Source organism: Mauremys mutica, chromosome 4 (genome assembly GCF_020497125.1).
Source record: "Mauremys mutica isolate MM-2020 ecotype Southern chromosome 4, ASM2049712v1, whole genome shotgun sequence".
In the NCBI taxonomy this organism is placed as follows: Eukaryota; Metazoa; Chordata; order Testudines; family Geoemydidae; genus Mauremys; species Mauremys mutica.
Window position 1 is genome coordinate 147011635 of NC_059075.1, and position 16128 is coordinate 147027762.

The 16128-nt window shown below is 52.6% G+C and overlaps 1 protein-coding gene across 8 annotated transcripts in view; it reads left to right on the forward strand.

Annotated features, from left to right (window-relative positions):
• The window catches only part of CTNND1 (catenin delta 1), a 56632-nt gene that overhangs the window by 20567 nt on the left and 19937 nt on the right, over window positions 1-16128 (forward strand). For 6 of the 8 annotated variants that reach the window (XM_045015975.1, XM_045015977.1, XM_045015976.1 and 3 more), the window contains 5 exons: window positions 8158-8276; window positions 10325-10630; window positions 12536-12607; window positions 13625-13783; window positions 14071-14603. In XM_045015975.1, the coding sequence (XP_044871910.1) occupies window positions 10436-10630; window positions 12536-12607; window positions 13625-13783; window positions 14071-14603 (959 nt within the window). In that variant the 5' untranslated portion in view covers window positions 8158-8276; window positions 10325-10435. The remainder of the gene's footprint in view (window positions 1-8157; window positions 8277-10324; window positions 10631-12535; window positions 12608-13624; window positions 13784-14070; window positions 14604-16128) is intronic. The other 2 variants (XM_045015981.1, XM_045015982.1) reach the window with 1 other exon arrangement.

Below are 16128 nucleotides of genomic sequence, written 5' to 3' on the forward strand. Positions count from 1 at the left end.
CCCGGCACTAGCACAGATACCACCTCTGTCATTGGTGCCAGCTGCCACAGCGCTCACAGGAACCTCACGCTGCACCAGATGCCGGCACCGCTGACGGTTCCGATGCCAGCACAGACACCCATGCCTTTTGCATCTGTGGGACCAGGCCAGCCATCTGCTTTTCCCCCTGGGTCAAGAGATCCCCCGGGTGGGTCCAGTAGGGAGCAACCACCTACCCTGGTGGTCTCCTCTTTCTCCTCACCAGATGAGGCCCTAGTGGGCACATGAGTTGCCCCAGCTCTGGAAGACTCCAAAGTGTTGCAGGAGCTGCTGCGCTGGGTCACCCAGGGTCTGGGCATTAAGGCAGAGGAAGTTGTGGATGATGTGGACCCTGTGGTGGACATCCTGGCTCCCTCCGGCCTTGTCCATTATTGTTTTAGTTGTAAAGCAATACGGGCATGAACAAGACCCTTTGGCACACCCCAGCCTCACTGCCACCTACAGCCAAGCGCAATGAGTACTTTGTGCCCTCCAAGGGCTATGAACATCTCTTTTCACCCCTAGCCTGATTCCCTGGTGGTGGACGCCGCTAACCAGCGGGAGAGACAAGGATTTCAAGGCCCTTTGCCCAAGAATAGGGGCACCAAAAAGTTAGATCTTTTCGGGTGAAAGGTTTACTCCACAGGGGCACTGCAACTCCATATATCCAATCAACAGGCCATTGTCAGCAGATATGCGTACAGTGCCTGCTCGGCAGTGGGTAAATTTATGGAGTTATTCCCCTCGGACTCCTGCACTGAATTTTCGGCTTTGGTTGAGGAAGGGAGACTGATCTCCAGAGCCTCTCCAAGCGACACTGGATGGGGGAGATGCAGCAACCAGGGTTATGGCTACTGGTGTGGCCAGGAGAAGGGGCTCATGGCTCCAGGTTTCTGGCCTCTCCTATGAAGTACAGCAAACTATTTAAGACCTGCCCTTTTGAGGGTGAGACTCTTCTCAGAAAAGTCTGACAAAAGGCTGAATAGCCTTAAAGATTCCAGAGCCACCCTCAGGTCCCTGGACCTCTGTACTCCATCAACACAGCAGAGACATAGCCCATAGCCCCAGCAGCGGTTCGTTCAGCAACACAACCAAGGCAGGTCCAGAAGGAGGAATGGTAATGGCAGGAGAAGGCAGCACCAACCTTCTGGACAGGGCTTGGGACAGCCCAAGCCATCTTCAAGGTCTAAGCCGGCTTTTTGAAGGCACGGTCGAGGGCAGTGTAGCACATCTAACAGTGGATCCATCCCACCTTACCGTCTCGTCCCGAAAATCCCCTTTCTACTGTGTATGGTCCAGTATCACCTTGGACCGATGGGTGCTCTGCACGGTAGAGAGGGGATACACCATCCAATTCTGTGGTTCCTCAGGAGCACAGGGGTGAGGGCTTTTATTCCCAGTATTTCCTAATACCAAAAGCTAAAGGTGGCCTCAGACCCATCCTAGACCTGCAAGAACTCAACAAGTTTGTGAAGAAACTCAAGTTCTGCATGGTCTCTCTGGCCTCCATCATTTCCCTCATTGGATCCAGCAGACTGATATGCCACCCTTGACTTGAAGGACATGTACTTTCATATCGTGATCACCCAATCCCACAGAAAGTACCTCAGGTTTGTGGTGAACAATACCCACTACCACTTCCGTTTGGCCTGTCAGCAGCACCTCATGTCTTCACCAAATGCATGGCATTTCTGCAAAGGCACCAGGAACAGGTGTATCCTTACCTCGATGACTGGCTGATCAGGGGCTGCTCCAAGACCCAAGTAGAAACTCAAGTCTGATGAATCTGAGCCACCTTTGACAACCTGGGTTTTCTAAATAAAGCAAAATCCACTCTGTCCCCGGTCCAGAGGATAGAATTTATAGGGGCAATATTGGACTCGATCCAGGCCAGGGCATACCTATCGCAAGCAAGATTTCAGGCCCTGACTGATGATTTCCCACTATCACAGCAAGAAACTGCCTGAGGTTTTTCAGTCATCGTAGCTGCCTATACCTGTGTAGTGACCCTGCCTCACCTGGTCCTCAACTCCCTCCTCTGGTGGCTTGATCCTCGGGAGGTATGCTCAGGCATCTCCTTCACCAGTCCCCAGCCATCTCTGTTGCTAGTGACAGATGCATTGGGCTGGGGTGCACATCTGGGAAACCACAGGGCCTCAGGCGGATCTGGCTCTCCACATCAACACCTGAGAACTGTGCGCCTGGCGTGCCAGACTTTCCGAGCATACTTAATGGGACAATATGTATCGTCCATGACGGACAAAGCTACAGCAATGTTCTATATCAACAAACAGGGGTGGGGTGCACGCTCCTCTCCCCTATGCCAGGAAGCCCTCAAGCTGTGGGACTTCCGTGTAGAACATTCAATATACCTGCAGGCGTTGTACCGCCCCAGGGTACGGAACAAGCTGGCAGACCACCTCAGCAGGTCATTTCACAGCCACAAGTGGTCCCTTCGCCTGGACGTTGAGATTTCAATCTTCCAGAGGTGGGGCTTTCCCCAGATAGACCTATTCGCCCCTTGATACCACAGGAAGTGCCAGCAGTTCTGCTTCTTGCAAAATTGCAGCTCAGTCTCCAGCGCAGATGCGTTCCTCCTCCATTGGGGAGGTTGCCTCGTATACACCTTTCTGCCCATACCGCTCGTTTACAGGGTACTCAAAATCCAGAGGGAATGAGCTCAGGTCATATTGATAGCACTAGCCTGGCCCCGTCAGCACTGGTACACATCTCTTCTAGACATGTCATCTATAGACACCCCGATCACTCTGCCCAGACCTTCTATCACAAGATCGTGGTTGTCTTCAACATCCAAACCTCAAGTCGCTTCACCTCATGGTGTGGAAGTGCCATGGTTAAACCCAATGGAGCTTTCCTTGTCAGGTTAGGCAAGTACTTCTTAGCAGCAGAAAACCCTCTATGAGACGCATACCTTGCCAAGTGGAAGAGATTTTCAATCTGGTCAGCGCAGCACCATTTGCCCCCGATGCTAGCCTCAGTGATGCTTATTCAGGACTACCTCCTCCATCTGAAACAGCAGGGGCTTTAGTTATCCTCAGTAAGGGTGCACTTAGCCGCCATCTCGGCCTTTTACCCAGACGAGGAGAGCTGCTCTGTGTTCGCTAACCAGATGGTCAGCCAGTTCTTAAAAGGACTCGACAGGCTCTACCCTAATGTCCATCAGCATGTCCCTGCCTGGGACCTCAACCTGGTCCTCTCTAGACTCATGGGCCCCGCACTTTGAACCGTTAGTGACATGCTTCCTATTCTACCTTTCTTACACGGTGGCGCTCCCGGTAGCAATAACCTTGGCCAGGAGGGTGTCTGAGCTCAGGGTCCGAACATCAGAGCCTCCTTACACCATTTCTATAAGGACAAGGTTAAGCTCAGGCCCCACCCTGCAAAACAACCTTCGGGAGGAAAGCAATTTCACATCAATCAGGACATCTTTCTCCTGGTATTCTACTCTAAACCACATTCTAGCACAAGGTGGGCAAACTACGGGCCGCATCTGGCCTGTCAGACCTTCTACTTCAGCACTCAAGCTCCTGCTGGGGAGTAGAATCGGGGGCTTGCCCCACTCCAGCACTCGAGCCAAGGGATGGGGTTAGGGGCTTTCCCTGTTCTGTGTGTGCTGTGGCTCCGGGGGGCTCTGGAAGCAGGAGCCACAGCCAATGGGAGCTGCAGGGACAGTGTCTGCAGATGGGGCAGCACGCAGAACCACCTGTCCATGCCTCTGTGTAGGAGCTGGGTGGGGGACCTGCTGCTGCTGCTTCTGGGAACTGCTTGAGGTAAGTGCCACCTGGAGCCTGCACCCCTGAGGCTCCCTTCTATGCCCCAGCCCTGATCTCTTCCCTCCCCCCCATCTGCCCTCTGAACCCTTTGATCCCAGCCTGGAGCACCCTTCTACACCCCCATCCCCAGAGCCTGCATCCCCAGCTGGAGCCCGCACCCAACCCTCTGCCCCAGTCCTGATCTCTCCCCCATCCTCCAAGCTTCAGTCCTAGCCTGGAGCACCCTCCTACACCCCAAATCCCTCGTTACTGGCTCCACCCTAGAGCCTCCACCTCCAGGCAGAGCCCTCACCCCCTCCTGCATCCTAGCCCCAGCCTGGATCCCGCTCCCACACCCTGAACTCCTCATTTGTAGCACCACTCCAGAGCCCACACCCCCAGCCAGAGCCCTCAGCCCCTCCTGCACACAACCCCCAATTTTGTGAGCATTCATGGCCCGCCATACAATTTCCATACCGAGATGTGGCCCTCAGGCTAAGAAGTTTGCCCACCCCTGACCTAGCACAACAGGGCTCCAAGGTGCTACTGTGATAAAGGGGTAATAGCCATGAACACTTGGTCTGCCAAGGTTCCATGTTACACACACTCATCTAGAGGAAGATTGTACCTTGTTTCTGATTGTGGAGTACTTGTGCCAGCATGAGGCTGTTTATATCTATTAGTCATGGATACTTGACAGGCCTGATCTGGTGGACTGTGTGTTTGATGCAGTCTGGTCCTCAAGGCTGAGCCTGAACAAGTGAACCAGACTGACATGTGGGTGTCTATGTTGTCTGGAGTGCTGCTCATACAGATGTATTCCACCATGGGTAGAGGGAAGCAAAGGCACCATCTTGTTAAGTGCCCTCTGGCTGACTGGGAACGCTGATCTCTCTGCAGTGCTGGTTCTCCCCCTGAGCGGAGGTGGGATCCTAGCTTTCAGGGTGTCACAGCCCCATCCCTTTCCCTCAATGTAATAGCAGGTCTGACCCTTGGGTGGGCTACTGCGTGGAAAACACTGGGATTGTCATTTTGGTCAGAAGGGTGCCTGGCTGAGTCCTGGAGAAGCCCAACATGACTGGGTATAGCACAGGAAAAAGGACACAGTGGGCGAGGAACTGAATTTTCGCCCTCTTCTCTTTGTGTCTCACGGGCTCTAAGGTGAAGGAGACAGGAAGGAAACTGCCTCTGGCTGCACTTTTCCCCTCACCTCCTTCTCCATGCACTCCCTATCCGTGGCCCCACGAAGTCGCGGGACCTCCTGGTCAACCTCCTCCTCGCCCTGGCTAAAATGGCCATCTACGCGACCAGGGAGAGGCGGTTGGCCAATGGAGACTCCTGCGACTGTGGGGCTTGTTTCCGGTCCTTAGTCCGTTCACGTCTCCGGGCGGAGTTCCTCTGGGCGGCGTCCGCTGGCTCCCTTGACACCTTCGAGGAGCAGTGGGTGCTGTCCGGAGTTCTCTGCTCGGTGTCCCCGTCAGGCTCCCTTCTTATGACCCTTTGACCGCACTCCTGTCCCTGTTCTTTTATTAGTTGTCCCCTGCAATTAGTGGGTTTCTGAGGCCCTGTGGATCCTCCCCTTAGACTGAGGGGGGGTTCCGTTAGCATGGGGCGGGCTTCTGCCCGCCCCGTTTCCCGGAAACCCAATAGATACTGCTACATTCCCATAACTTGTACAACATACTCGTAACCATTCTGTTCACTGCATTAAGTTAGGAACTAAAGAACAGGCTAAATGCATCTGTTAAAACCAGATTCCCAAAGGACATGGGCTTGCTAAGGATGCTCTTGTGCAGGTCATGCCAGTGACAGCAGATGCCTGTCCAGTTGGGCCTAACATGGCAGCTAGGCAGAAGGCTGCAATATCTTTTAGGTACCTCTTACCATAGTATTTTGTGCACCTCACAATCTTTTAAATACTTCATCCTTGCAACTCCTCTGATGCAGGATGGCACTGTTAGCTGCTCTGCCTCCGTTCCCTCCTGTACAATAAAGATAAATCTCACCCAAGGTCTGGACAGGAAGTCTGTAGCAGAGGAGGGACTCGAACGCAGGGCTCCCAAGCTTAGGCTCATCCCTTGACTACTGGACTGTCCTTCTTTCTGCTTTGAAAACTACCTATTACACATGGCTAACAGGGCAGCTGATGCCAAGGGAGGAAAGGTGCGGAGCTGTTGTCACAAATTTGCTATGAAAAGACAAGGAGTAGCTGTCTAATAATGACACTTCTGGGATTGGGTGGCAGACACCTAAATATATGGTCTCTGGGGATGGGGTGGCTTTTTCTCCAGGATGGAGCACAGGACAAAATTCTGCTCAGGAAACTAACACTGGAGAAGCAAAACAAATAGGTTAGAAGTTCTGGCAATGGCTTTGAGAAGCCCCTTTGCTTATGGGGACACACAGGGTGTGGTTATGCTCAATCCTTGGAGGAGGAGCTGGTTCCCTGTGTTTCACTGGCTAGCACCTCAGGGCAGTCCTCACCCATTAGATAGCCAAGGGGGGGAGGTTTGTCAAGTTAGCAGCACTGCCCTGTCTCAAAGTTTTGACTTGCAGTCTCTCTAAGTACAGCTCTATGCCCCCCCCCACCCCCCTTTGCCCCAGTATCCCATAAATGCTGGGGCCTAGCCCTCACCCTTGCTTAGAGTGGCTGTGGAAAGTCACTCACGCCAACCATTTGGGGCTTGCAGGCTGCCTGCAATCACTCATCTCTGGGCAGACTGGGGCCTCTTTCTTACCCCAAAACCATGACCCAGTTTACATGTGGAAAAGGGGTCCATCCTGGAGGAGGTAGTATTCCCCCACTGAGGTGGGTGGGGGCACTAAGACCACTCTGGCAAGCCATAAGAAAACTGTTGCATGCTCCCGAGCTGTGTCAGGCTCTCTGTGGACTCAGACAGGTGTCGCAGCATCAAGATACAGCTCAAAGGTTTTCTTAATCATGAAGGCTTGAAAAATAAGACTTTAGTTTAAGCTTTTATTTTTTTTTTAAATCTTGATATTGCGTGATGCCAGCAGCTGGGCTCTGGGTACTTTCTAGCTTATCCTGGGATCTCTCCCTCTCACACTTTTGCAAAAGCCCAGCAGGCCTCTTAGGTTTTGCAGGTACCGATCAGCTTGCTGCATTGCAACCCAACTGGACTAGAATGAGTGCTGGAAGATAAAGCAAACTGATTTGTGTGTTGGGAGAGGAGGCAAGTGCTGGTGGGAATGGGTGTGTGCATGCATATCGTTGTCTCGTCTGCTCATGCTTAGCATGTGTCCAGCAGTAGAACTGGATTTTTTTTATTGGTGAAGGAAGATTACAGGGCGGAGGCCACCAGATGTTAAAATGCAATTCAGACAGTCTCCAAAGCAAACTGAAAATCTCTTGCTGGGCTCAAAGTCCTCTCTGTGCTGTAGTGCTTGATAAGAACTGAAGCCAAGGAAGCTATTGCATGTCTGAAGAGGTCTTGGATGATGAAGGAATAAGACCTGCTAAAACGAGCAAGCCTGGCTTGGTTTTACTGTCACAAGTGAAATGACTGGAAGGCCTCTGCTTTAGAGATCCGTGCATTGGAGTAACTGGGTTTGCTGTATATGGGGTTTGAGGGGCATATGTGGAGCCCAGGGTTGGAATAGCAGGCTGCAATGGGTTGGGGGACATCAGCAGGAGGAAGAAATACAGCACAGACTTCCTGTCCCTGCACCCCGTGTCTGTTCTTCAAACAGTGCTTAGATCTTCCTTGTACCGTTGGGTGCGCAGCCTGCATACAGCCCACTCTCCACAGGCTGGTTTCTTGCTGGGGAGCGTGGGAAAGTGCGCCAAGGCAGCTGGTGCAGAGGCCAGACTAGTCCCCGCATGCCCGCCCGCCCTCCCTCCCTGCCATGGCTGTATCTGTTGCTAAAATATCTTAGCAGATATGCTGGGGCGTAGTGGCTCTGACATGGGTGAAGGAGGGGGGCCCACCCCTTGACTCCAATGTAGGTTTCTCAGGAGAGTGGGTGCTGAGGGTGCCAGTGCCTGGTGAGCTGGTGGGGGTGCATCTGGACAACGGTATGAGGTAGTGGGGACTGGTGACCTTTGGAATTGGGTAGGCAGCACTGGGGCAGGTCTGGTCAGAGCCAGTTTGCAGCAGGAAGTAAAGATCTGCTGTGTTGGATACTGGCCCTGAGGAGCCCCCACTGATGAGGCGTTTTTTTCCCATGACCATCCCAATCCCTTGTAGAAGGGGGTGGAAATGGTACTTGAAAGTCACATTGAGCAATTCCATGTCCCCTCCCAAAATCCCCTTCACTCCTGTTTAGTTCCAGCCTGCCCTCTGTTGCCTGCCTCCCTCCTTCCCTTCATTATATTCACTCTGTTTTTCCCTGACTCTGCCTACAGCTCTCTTCCCTCCTGCTTCCTCACTGGTGGTGGCTGGGCTGCTTCTCCCATGATTTTTTTCGTCTAGACCTGGCTGTGCTGTGCCTTAGCCAATCAAATCCGACCTTCCTTCCTTACAGGTGTGTATGGAAAACTATTTATTTTAATATTTAATTAAAATCTTTGATTTCTTCCTTTTTTTTTCAATATATGTAATTCTCAAATACAGACGGTGGGTCAGAGGGCAGTGCGACACCTGCCCTTTTAGGATTTAAGGTCATAGACCTTCCTCACAGGTTGTCCTAGTGTCATAGGTCTCACTGGGTTGAGATTCATATTGCCTAAAGTATCAGAGGGGTAGCCGTGTTAGTCTGGATCTGTAAAAGCAGCTAAAGTTAATGTGGAAGCTGAATGAATGTTCCTCATGGGGGAGGGACCCATTAGGGGAACAGTGTCTCTAATGGGGTTTGTGAAACTCTTGCCTGAATTAGCATAGACTGGCAAGTAGGTAATCCTCTAAACTGCAGCATTCTGCCTCCATCAGTGAATGGGGTGGCAAGAAGCCTCTCCCCTTACCAGAGCACATACCCACCAAAACTCTAGTCAAAACACCTCCCTAGAGGGGCCTCTTCTCACCTGGAGCTGGTGGAGGGGCCTATGATTCCTCTCTCCCTTCCAGACGGACTTATCACCACCTGTCCTATGTCACTCGCCCTTCCTTCCCCCAGTTCATGAGAGGGAAGTGTTAGATGCCCCTCAAATAAAATGTGAGTGTTTTTAAGCACTACAAAAGCAGCAAAGAATCCTGTGGCACCTTATAGACAGACTGTTTTGGAGCATGAGCTTTCGTGGGTGAATCCCCACTTCGTCGGATGCAAGTTGGATTAAGCACTACAGGCTTTGGAGATTTCCCTCTAGGCTACTTACACAGGCTTCTCTCCTGGTCAGGGTTGGCTCCCTTCCTATCCCTCAGGGGATCCCTTCAGAGGAGAGAAGATTGGCTCTGGTAGGACTGGGGCAGGGGCATAGAGAACTGCCTTGCCCGTACAGATCCTATTCTGGTGAAGCTTTCGTCAAAGAAGGAAAACTGAAAAGCCTCATTCCTAGACTTGAGGGCAGGAGCAGCGGAGTGCACAGATCAGGGTTTCCTGTAGTAGAGACAAAAACAACGAGGAGTCCTTGTGGCACCTTTAGAGACTTAACAAATTTATTTGGGCATAAGCTTTCATGGGCTAAAACCCACTTCATCAGATGCATGGAGTGGAACATACAGTAGGCAGGTATAAATACACAGCACGTGGAAAGATGGGAGTTGCCTTACCGTGTGTGTTTCAGTGCTAACGAGCCAAACCGGACAGTCTCTATGCGCAAAAAAAAAAGACACATCAGACATCAAGAATTATAAACCACAAAAACCAGTAGGAGAGCACTTCAGTCTCCCTGGACACTCAATAATGGACTTAAAAGTGGCAATTCTTCAACAAAAAAAACTTCAAAAACAGACTCCAACGAGAAACTGCAGAACTGGAATTAATTTGCAAACTGGACACCATCAAATTAGGCCTGAATAAAGCCTGGGAGTGGATGGGTCACTACAAAAATGAATTTCCCTCTGCTGATACTCTCTTTCTCATCAACTGTTTGAAATGGGTCACCTTGATTGCATTAGCCTCATTAGCACTACAAATGTGATTTCCCTTCCCTTGGTATTCACCCCTTCTTGTCAACTGTTGAGAATAGGCCACTTCCACCTTAATTGAGTTAGCTCGTTAGCACTGGCCCCGCCACAATTGGTAAGGCAACTCCCATCTTTTCATGTGCTGTGTATTTATACCTGCCTACTGTATTTTCTGCTCCATGTCTCTGATGAAGTGGGCTATAACCCACTTAAGTTTATCCCCAAATAAATCCGTTAGTCTCTAAGGTGCCACAAGGATTCCTTGTTGTTTTTGCTGACACAGACTAACGTGGCTCCTACTCTGAAACCAGTAGTAGAGGTGACACTCTGCCATGTATGGCAGGACAGTTGCCCTGGGCCAGCTGCTGCTATTGTCCACTGGGGAGAGTGGCAGAAATGATACTTGTTCTTTCTTTGAGTGCTGAGAGAACTTGGCCTTGGGATTGATATTTCATCTGTCTCCTCTGATCTCTTTTTTCTCCTTCCTTCCCTCAACTGTATGTCATGAAGTGAGGGGCTCCTTCCCCTCTTTCTCCCCACCCTCACCCATCTGACCCTGGTTCTCTCACACGCCCCGTGCCCTACACCCTCCCTCCCCCATTGCGTGGGGCCCTCATCACCATGGACGACTCGGAAGTGGAGTCAACTGCCAGCATCCTGGCCTCCGTCAAGGAGCAGGAGGCGCAGTTTGAGAAGCTGACCCGGGCGCTGGAGGAGGAGCGGCGCCACGTCTCGGCGCAGCTGGAGCGCGTCCGGGTCTCCCCGCAGGACGCCAGCCAGACGATGGCCAACGGCACCCTCACCCGCCGGCATCAGGTAACCCCACCCCCGGGGAGAGGTGGGCACGTGGGGCTCGGCAGAGCCCTTATGGTTGCTCCTGCATGAACTATGGTGGACATGGGAGGAGTATCTGGCAGTCTGGCCTTCCCTCTCCCAACTGGCACCCCTCACTGAGGAGCTGTCTCCGCACCTAATGGGTTTGAGTAACTGCTGTAAGAATTTACCAGATGAACTGCAGGTCTGGGGGTGCTTGACCCTCACTGATTCATGGAGGGCTCCCCATACATCTGAGTGTCGGATTAGTGTGCTAGGGAACAGATGCATGGGCCAGTCTCCATAGTGCTGTAGACTCGTCAATCGGGACTCCATGACAGGTGCAGCCCTGCCCAGAAAACCAGGGGCCTCCGGCTCCCTTGCCCCAAAAGCCCTGTAACTAGTTGTGAGGCAGGAGGTATTGGCATCTCTGCTCTGCTGGGGTGCTTGCCTGGTATCCTCTCTAACTTGGTGATGTGATGCCTGTTTTGCAACGTGCCCACCCTGGGGATGTGGCTGGCAGAGTCCAGGAACTCACAGGGGGATTTGAGTGGCACTCTGGGCTCTAGTTAAGTGTGTGACCCCCCTCCCCCCCGAATCTGCTGCTGCACCAATGTAGAGGCCATGTTGTGATTGTGGCCCCCACTGTCTAAGTATCTGGGTGCCTCATACTTTTCAATGTATTTATCCACCCCCCTAGCCTTGTGTGGCAGGCAGAGCTGCTGTTATCCCCATCGCTCCAGATGGGGGACTGAGACCAAGAGATCAAATGACTTTCCCAGGGTCACGCAGGTGTCTGTGGCAGAGACCTAGGGGTTCAGTACCCTACTCTGAAGTCTCAGGCTCCACCTTTAAATGTGGAGTAGTCAAATGGGACAGGGCAGGTGCCAGGAGGGGATGAGGGGAGAGTCTGCCTGAGTCACCAGGGCTCTTAACTTGTACTTCTTGCTGCGGTGGATCTGGCTTGATCTTCTTTCTGCTCTTGTGGCTATCTTCTGTTGGGTTTTGTTAAGAGGTAGAAGTCAAGAGCCTCTGTGCTCTGTTTTAAAGGGCCAGAGGACAGCTGCACTGGAGATGTTGGGCATAGAGGGTTTGGTTGTCTGGCTGAGGATACTGGTGCTACTGAGAGAAACTTCCCAGGCCACACTGGAGTTAAACAAGTGGATTTATATTCTTGGGGGGGGTGGAACAGTTCCCTGGGCCGTAAGTGGGAGGAGGAGAAGTGAGTGTGTGTGAAGATCATAGGCAGTGAAAAGCCATTACACTCTGTGGTCTGCTTTTTACTCCCCATGCTGTTCCCTCTAATCTCCCTGAGATCCTGGGATGTGTTATCTGGTGGCCTGTGGCTTCCACATCAAAAGAAGATGTGAAATGTCTTGTCTCTTCTCTCTCTGGTGGAGTTGGGGTGTGCGTGCCCAGGAGGGAGCGTTAGCCCTTCTGGTAGGAGGTACATGGAGTTCTGAATAGTCTGGCAGCCATGTGGAGCACTGGGATGTCTGGAGGGTGGAGCACTAGAGATGGCTGCTTATTAACTCCTCCTGGGGACTCCCCAGACTGCACTGGGGAACAGCATCAGTCTCTTGCTTGGCTGTGTAGCTCCAACCTTTGCAGTACCATGCCCAGATCTTGTCACTTCACCAAGGGCATTGAGATCTCAGGGCATGGAATCGTCCTGGCTGCTCTTACCACCTCTACCTGCAGCTAACCTCTGGGGCACTGGAATTGGCCGCTGCTGAGTCTGGAACTGAGACTAGAGTATGAGACAGTCAGTACAGTCTTCACAAGGTGGAATGGGGCACTAACCTCAAGGGCATGGGGCCTGGCCTTTCTTGCTTGGAGGCAAGAGGACGATGCATCTGAGGCAATGGACTAGAAAGCATTATAATGAGCTGATGTGGCTTGTTTCAGAACGGCCGTTTCCTGGGCGATGCTGACCTGGAGAGGCAGAAATTTCCAGATCTGAAACTCAACGGACCACCGGTAAAGGGACTTCTGGGAGGAGCTGGGACCTCTTGTTGGGGGTGAGGGGGCAAGGCCTGAGTTCAGGGGTTTAGTGACTGACCTTTCCTCCTTGTGGAAGGGACCATCTTTCTAGGTGTTGCTGGCAAAGCTTCCCCACCCCTCTCTGTGCCGTGGTACGTTCTCTGCAGCCACCAGCAAGCAAGAGTGGTGCCAGGGAAGCCTCTCTCCTTTGGATAGATGCTTTCTGACTTTCGGCAGAAAACCCTACCACAAATCCCTCCATCATGGGCACTCCTCCCAGGTAGTGGCAGCTGGAGGGATGGGGCTTGGCCTGTGTGCTGGAGAGCTGGGCTCTCCGGTCAACCACATACATGGAGGTGGGGGGCAGCAGCAGCACAGGACCAGTCTCCTCTTGTAGCCAGTGGTTTCCATTTAAAGTGTGTGGGGGGGAACCCCCCTCCCTGCCCTGACCATGTTGTGGATAGATAACTCTAAGGTCTCCTGCTACACCCATGTAGTTCAGTCATCACTCCTTTAAATGAGAATGGAAGACCGGATCCAACAGGAAACACAGAACAGCCCTGAGATCCTCCTATTTCCTTTATCCACCACCTCCCAAATGACACACATCTCCCTCCCAACAAGGGAACCGTGCACTCCGTCTTTCCCCCGCATCAAGCTGAGGAGAGCACCCTGCTTCGCTTCCCCCTACCCCCACCCGGTCTGGCCACCGTTGCTTCCAGGCTGCTGCTCCCCAGATGCTACTGCCTACAGTGCCAGCCTAGCAACAGTGAGAATGGGGTTGGGGGAGCTTCTGGGGCCTGTGAGGGTGGGGGGGCAATGACAGGTGACCCACCTAAATTCTTCCCACAACCCACTGTTTTGGAAATGCTGCTCTAGCCAGGAGATGGCTCAGTGCATCCTTGCCTAGACAGTACAGGTAGAGCTAAGGTCACAGAAATGCTGTTTCCTGGGGGTGGGATCTGGCACTGTTCGCAATCTGGGCTGACTTGGTGTGCTCTTCCCTCATGCCAGGACCGCAGCCACCTCCTCTACAGCACGATCCCCAGGATGCAGGACCCAGGCCAGATTGTGGAGGAGACGTATACCATGGAGGAGGACCCAGAGGGCGCCATGTCTGTTGTCTCAGTGGAGACATCTGATGATGGGACCACCCGGCGCACAGAGACCACGGTGAGGGACGGGACAAGACAGTCCCCTTTCTTTTATTCAGTAGTGTTGATCTGGCCTGCCCTCCCCTGGGGTTGGTGAGATGGCATATGCACTAAACTTTCTATCCAGCATGTTTCTGTAGCACTGTTACCTAAGGCTGGGGATGAGGGCTACTAGTTGAGATGGAGGGGCACAAGCCGAGTCGGGGAGTCCAGGCCTGAGATAGCAGGGGAGTTGGGATGATTAGGGGACATCAGCAGCCCTTGCATTTGTGATCTGAGAGCATATCCTTTCCCCCATCTCTTCAGGTGAAGAAGGTGGTGAAGACTGTGACCACGCGGACAGTACAGCAGGTCCCCGTTGGGCCAGATGGGTTGCCTGTGGAGGGTTCTCCTGTCTCCAATAACTACATCCAGACAGTGGACAGGAACTTCCGTAAAAATGGCAATGGGGGACCTGGGAGCTACATGAGCCAGCCTGGCACCGCCACACTCCCCCGCAACTATCACTACCCAGATGGCTACGGTCGTCCCTATGAGGACGGCTACCCTGGCAGCGACCACAGCTATGGCAGCCTGTCCCGTGTGACCCGTATCGATGAACGTTACCGCCCTGCCATGGATGGCTACCGGGCCCCGAGCCGTCAGGATATCTACGGTCCCCAGCCACAGGTGCGGGTAGGGGGGAGCAACGTGGACCTGAACCGCTTTCACCCAGAGCCGTATGGGCTGGAAGACGACCAGCGCAGCATTGGCTATGAAGACATGGACTATGGGATGATGCCAGACTATGGCACTGCCAGGCGGGCAGGGACTCCCTCAGACCCCAGGCGGCGACTCAGGTAGGAACAGCAGGCTTTACGCACTGTAGCAGACCACTTGTCCTCTGAGTATTGTGCGCCCCCTCCTCTCACCCCCTGTTAGTGCCCAGCAGTGGGTGTATCTCCATGAGGCAACTACTAATAGCTTTGTGTATTTGTTGGGGCTGTGGTTGTTACTCCTGTGTCTGAGCCTAATTGTCATAGGTTGCCCAATTGGCATCTAGTTGATCCTAAATTATGTAGTTGCAGCATTAACCTCCTGCAGCAATGAGTTCTACAGAGCTATTGTGCACTGTCCAGAGGCTTTTGTTCTGGATGTACTGTCTCTTGATAGCTTGCCCCATGGTTTTGATGTTGGTGGGCAAAGTTTAATGAGGGAGACAGGGATTGATTGACTCTTGCGACTCCTTGGTCATCTCCCCCCCCCACCTCCCCCGCATTGTGTCAAGATGCCCCCTGCCAGTTTGGCAGGGATTTCTGTTCCTCTGAGCCTGGCCCTATACTGAGTCTGCTTGGGTTGAACAAAATAATAGTTTGATAGCAAAGGCTGCGTTTTGGTTCATGCACAACAGCACCAAAGCCATTGTTTCTGCGCATCGATGTAGATGCGAACTTGTCAGCGCAGTGTTGGCTTAAACTTGCAGCTACCACTGAGCTGGGAGCCTAGGATGTGAGGTTTCAGGCTGGAGGAGGATTGATTCTTGGGCAGGTGGCTGACTTGGGGTGCACAGCCCCTTGAAGGAACGCCCTGTGGGGGAGAAGGTGTCAAATCTGACAATAGCAGTCGGTTCCCCTGTTCCTTGTGCAGATCAGTCCCTTCCCTAGCTGATTAGCCAAGTGTTGCTTTGACTGGCTGACTGCACTCCGGGGTCCTATAAAAGTTTGGCATTGCTTCTTCTGTGACACGGTATTGCCCTAGGAGGGCTGCTAATGTACTATTACTCAGAATAAACTGAGGAGCCAATGTGAGGAAGGGAACCAGACAGGAACATCCCCACAGGAAGTTGTTGCCTGCACTTAGATAATATCTAAGTATTTGATGCTCCAACCTGCTGGGGTGGGGAGGAGGGGGAACTGTGGAAAGGCTTTGGCTTTGTGCAAGTGTCTTGGCTGCTTTTAGCTGAGAAGCTTTAGGTTTACTTGGTGCTGCTGTGTCTGAGGGGATCTGAGCCCCAAAGCTGAATGCTCAGTAAAATTCCTAGCGTGCATGTTGCTGTAGAGCTGGTCTTTGATTGCAGAGAATGAAACTATAAAGGCCTGGTTCAGCATCCAGATCACCGCGCTCGCATCTCTTTGAGCCCTGAAGGTCTCTTAGCTCTGGCTCTGGGCTGCCAGGGGGAATGAATTCCAAAAGCTAGAAGCCCTGCCACTCAGCACAGAGAGATCAAACTTGCTAGTCCTGAGCCTGGACTGGGAATGAGAAACCTCTTCTGAGTAACCTTGTCTGCAGCCATTCTGGCCTCTGGCATCTTGATGTCTTATCTGGCTGAGCAGCAGCCTCTCTTCTAGTCAGGTCCGTCAGTCTGGAAAGAGTGGGAGGCTGTAA